Source organism: Opisthocomus hoazin, chromosome 8, assembly GCF_030867145.1.
Source record: "Opisthocomus hoazin isolate bOpiHoa1 chromosome 8, bOpiHoa1.hap1, whole genome shotgun sequence".
Classification (NCBI taxonomy): Eukaryota; Metazoa; Chordata; class Aves; order Opisthocomiformes; family Opisthocomidae; genus Opisthocomus; species Opisthocomus hoazin.
Window position 1 is genome coordinate 56,471,393 of NC_134421.1, and position 4,591 is coordinate 56,475,983.

At 42.6% G+C, this 4,591-nt stretch overlaps 1 protein-coding gene across 2 annotated transcripts in view; it reads right to left on the reverse strand.

The window, feature by feature from the left end:
* The window catches only part of TBC1D22A (TBC1 domain family member 22A), a 188,521-nt gene extending 184,138 nt beyond the window's left edge, over positions 1-4,383 (reverse strand). The window contains exons 1-2 of one of the 2 annotated variants that reach the window (XM_075428719.1): positions 4,250-4,383; positions 1,658-1,714 (exon numbers count right to left, since the gene is read on the reverse strand). In XM_075428719.1, the coding sequence (XP_075284834.1) occupies positions 1,658-1,714; positions 4,250-4,311 (119 nt within the window). In that variant the 5' untranslated portion in view covers positions 4,312-4,383. The remainder of the gene's footprint in view (positions 1-1,657; positions 1,715-4,249) is intronic. The other variant, XM_075428720.1, reaches the window with a different exon arrangement.
* Between the last annotated feature and the right edge of the window lie 208 nt (positions 4,384-4,591).

Below are 4,591 nucleotides of genomic sequence, written 5' to 3' on the forward strand. Positions count from 1 at the left end.
CTATCATTCCTCCCCACTCAGGCAATCCAGCATGAATCTGCTTCAGAACTTTGCTCTTCTCATAGGCAGGATATTTCCTCTAGTTACTTAGTCTAAGTGCACCCTGATCAGCTCCTAGCCTTTCGTCCCTCTATCACCACGCAGTATAGATCGATGAACCAAGATTCCCTCCCTAGCCTGACCTTTGTTTTCACTTACAGTAATGCAGAGCAATCACATCTCCCTTCAGACTTCAGCTAAATAAGGCATTAAGTTAAGAGAATTTCCCAGTCTGCTCTCAGCAAAAAACAAAGTTACTGCCATTAACTCTACTGCCCTTTCTGACCATCCCTGTCTTTCCATCTGTGCTAGTTGAACTCTTTTTCTGTTTAGACAAGGCAGCCAGAATTGGAAATCAGAAAAAGTTCTCACACAGTCTTCATGCAATGTCAGTCATGTTTCTGTTACGCATTACAGGGAATATCTTTCCTAACAGGTGCTACAACAGTAACAGTTTCGCCCAACTTGTCATCACTGTCTAGAACAGCAAGTTCTTTCTCCTCTTCTGTCATCTTTTCAAGCAATGAGCTTCTAGTTTTTGTTATTGGGTCTTTCTTTATAACTCCACATTTTGAACCGATTCATTCAACCCCTTTTTCTTCAGTCCTCACGGTCACATATTTCAACTGCCTTTAACTCTGTGTAATCTGAAAACTAGCTAGCACATGCTTACTTCTTGACATTTCAAACCAGTCCTTGGAAAAAAAAAAAATCCACTGGATGCATGACCTCCTTCCAAGCAAATACTTTTCCTTCTAACATTACTTTTTGCCCCTACCACTTTGGGCCATATGTTTCATTGATCATACAATTTTCCAAAAATTCTCACATACACCAATGTTTTAACAGCAATGCTGGTTTCAAAGCATCTTTGAAACCTACAAAAAAAAAAAAAACAGAAACAACTTTGTCCTTGACACAGCTTAAAACAAACTGACTTTAAAAAAAGCACAATAAAGCAAAATACAAAAAGCAGAAGCTGTCAGAATGCAGTGTTTTGCTAAACACCTTTGCTATAAGGAGATGAAAATCATTCACTTGCATTAGTTGTGGGTTATCAGCATGAAATTTATTTGGTTACTAATGATGTTTACCATAACATTGCCACTTTCATGTGCATTGTGTTCTGATATCAAATAATCACGATCTAAGACAACAAACTCTTCAATCATTATAAAATCTGTTCTACCTACTCACGAGTACATGCCCACCTTTGCCTCGAACTGATCTACATCACACCCTGATTCTTTTCTCTTATAGACAGACGAATAAAGGCAGTCCATCCACAGAAAGGTGCATGCAGGAAAGCTGCTTACATCCGAGTTGTAAATTTCATCTGCTAAATTAAGACTAGGATTCACCATACCATTTCTAATTCATAAGGCACCACAAACAGATAATAAAAGTTGGAAATTTATGGTAGTTAAGAACTGAACAGCTGATGTGGTGCTTCCAATATGGTAAGCACCAGGAAATCACAAAAGAGAAGTCAAGATTATAACAAAAAATGAAAAAGAAATATTAACAATAAGTTTAATAGCCAACAGGGAAGAAAAAAAGAAGCAAAGGTACAGGAGATCCAAATTACCTGAAATATTTAAATATTAGGTTAACTTACGTTCCATGCAATAATGGATCAAAAGGCGGATGCTGAGCTCCATACACATGTTGAATACTAAAGGAAAACAGAGAGAGTATCACAAAAAAAATAAAACATTTTGGGTTTTTTCTGTATATTAAATAAATTGTCAATAATAAATAGAATTGACATGTGCCAACAGTTTTCCATTTCAAAGAATCACACATACCACTAAAAATAATGAAGCTGAAATGGAAGTGTGTACTGAAAAGTAACTTAATAAAAATCTTATATCTGCCACACATGACCTCTTTTTGAGGCCTAGGCTAACTTAGACTGACTTATTTTTCTGACCAGGAATTCAAGCAAGAAAAAAAAAAAGTTAACTCCACAATAAGAATCTACACTGCTTTTAAACTCTTTCTCTATTCTTATTTATCATATCTTCATTTATCTCTTGAAAAAAAAAATCTCAAAGAAACATCTGCAAAGATTGAATCTTCTATGCACCCTTGTCACCCAAAACCCAACCAGTCAATTCTTAACTGTTACTAAAACACAAGGCTGATAAATTAAACTAAAAATGCAAAAGACGGCACGTTAGAGAATAAAAGTGATGGCAGTATTAAAAATAAATGCTTTGAAATAAATAAGCCCCCAAAGACAGACGTATTCACTACAATCTCTAACATTACAAACCAGCATGTTATTGTGTGAATAATAAAACTCTCTACAAACTGAAAGTTCATTTCCTCCCAGTTTTCAGCTATAAAATTATTTTATAAGTAAACTCCACCGGAAACACATACAGATTAACTTGTGTTTTCATAATGGAAATTATTACTACAGAATTCTCCAACTGCAAGAGGAGCAAGTCATATGTAACATTAACATCTCCCTAAACCTGTACTAAAAACCACATAAAGGGATACAAACGCCCTCCTGACAAATCAAAACCACTCTCTTTATATAGATAAATTCAACCTTAGTAAACCTGAGATAGAACCAAGCCAAAAAGACTGCAGTCATAACAAACTTTAAGAGAGGTTTAGAGTTATACTACAGGGGCAGTATTAACAGTAGTGAAATTAGCCCTGGAGATGACTGATGGTGGCGGTTTATAAACTCTAGCAAGTTTTATGTGATTCCATGCAAATCAAAAAGTCAGTCCACCACCAGTCTTTCTAAGTAACCGTTCGCCATACACTCCACGGTCAAGTATCTGCACTCTCCTGCTCTACACTCACGTGAGAGTCAAGTGGCACTTTCCATTCTGGCCTACAGACAGAATCTGCCTTTTTCTTCGGACACTCTACGAATCATCATGACACATCATGGGAATCCACCCAAATACAAAGCAACAACAATCCTCTCCACATCATTAAAAAAAAAAACCAAAAGCACATTCTCCACAGTGCCCTTGTTTTTCCACATGCCTGCAGTTGCCTGCAAATTAATTAACTGCAACTATTCATAGACCCTGCATAACTGAGGAGTCAAAAGTGTTTCAGCCCCAAAGGACTCAGCAAAACTATGAAAGTTCAGAGAACCAAGAATAGTTGGACTGAAAGATTTAGTTTATAACTAGAGAAACAAAACCACTGCCAGTTACTGCTTATGGGTAAATGAGAATGGAAGAAGTTAAATAATGAGCGGGATTATTTTGCTGAACTCAAGTAAATGGTCTGAAGTACTGAGCTACTGTTCTCTGAGAACCAAGAATATGCATCATTCTTACGAAAAGAACGTACGAAACTGAGTTACACTACTGCGAGAACAGTTTAGGGATGGGAGCAGAGAATGCTGTTGTTAAATAATCTTCTGAATGTGTGTTTCCAGAGTGACGTAATGGTCAAAAGAGTTAACATGACTTTGAGGGAGTATTCCCCGGAAAATTTTTTAATGTGAGAACATGTTTGTAGCTCTTAGCAATAATACAACAACTGGGTCCACTGTTCACACTTCAGGAATAAAGTTGAGAAATCGATGATATTTTGAAGTATCATTCAGAAACTAAAATATGGCTGTACGCCAGTAAAGCGCACTTTCCTATGCAGTATTTCAAATTATTATAACTTGTACCACGTCACAAAACTTCGCAACTCGTATCACTGCTCAGAGCTGCAAACGCGTTCCCCCATACAGCATTTTCCAGGGAACGCGTCCCCAAAATCACGCTAACTCTTCTGACCATGACGTCAGGCTGGGAACGCACAATCAGATAATTACTGAATGCTCAGATAATTACTGAACAACTTTTGTGACACAGGTTACGACCAACGCTCGCTGAGACCACCAGTGATCTCCGAGCAGTAACCGGAGGAGCCCAGCGCTGAAGCGCTCGGGTCTGACCGGGGGGAGCCGAGGGCGGGAGGGCGAGGCCCCATGGTAGCCCCCGAGCCGCCAGCGGGGACCGACGGGACGCTCTCCCCGCGGAGGGCACAAGGCCGACGGGACCCGTCGCACCCAGCGGCCGGGACACGGTGCTGGGGACACAACGGAGCGGGACGGGCGCGGCGGCGCCGGGGCTGGGCAGAACCGCTCCCCGCGGCCCGGCAGCTCCAGGCCGGGGGCTCGCCCCGCCGCCCTGCCTCCTCCCGCGGGCCCCGGCCTTCCCGCGGCCCCTCTCACCTGCCCGGCACCTTCGCGCCGCTCCGCTTCCAGAACTGCTTCCTGCCCCCGTCGCTCGCCATGGCAGCTGTCACCTCATCCCCCTCCCCGCGCTCGCGGCCCCGACCCACTCCCTCAGGCTTCACTCCCCCCCATTCCCTTCCACAGGAACGGGAGTGAGCGCCGCCATCTTGGGACCACGAAACAACCCCGCTCCTCATTCGCCCCCCAGGGCGGCCGGGAGCTTTCAGCCAACCAGAAGTGAAAGTGCTGCCGGGTGGGTCAGGTTGGGCCAATCGCAGCGAGGGAGTGTTGGGCGGTGGCTGGGGAGGGACCTCGGGGTAGAGCCCGCCGCGGTGGCGG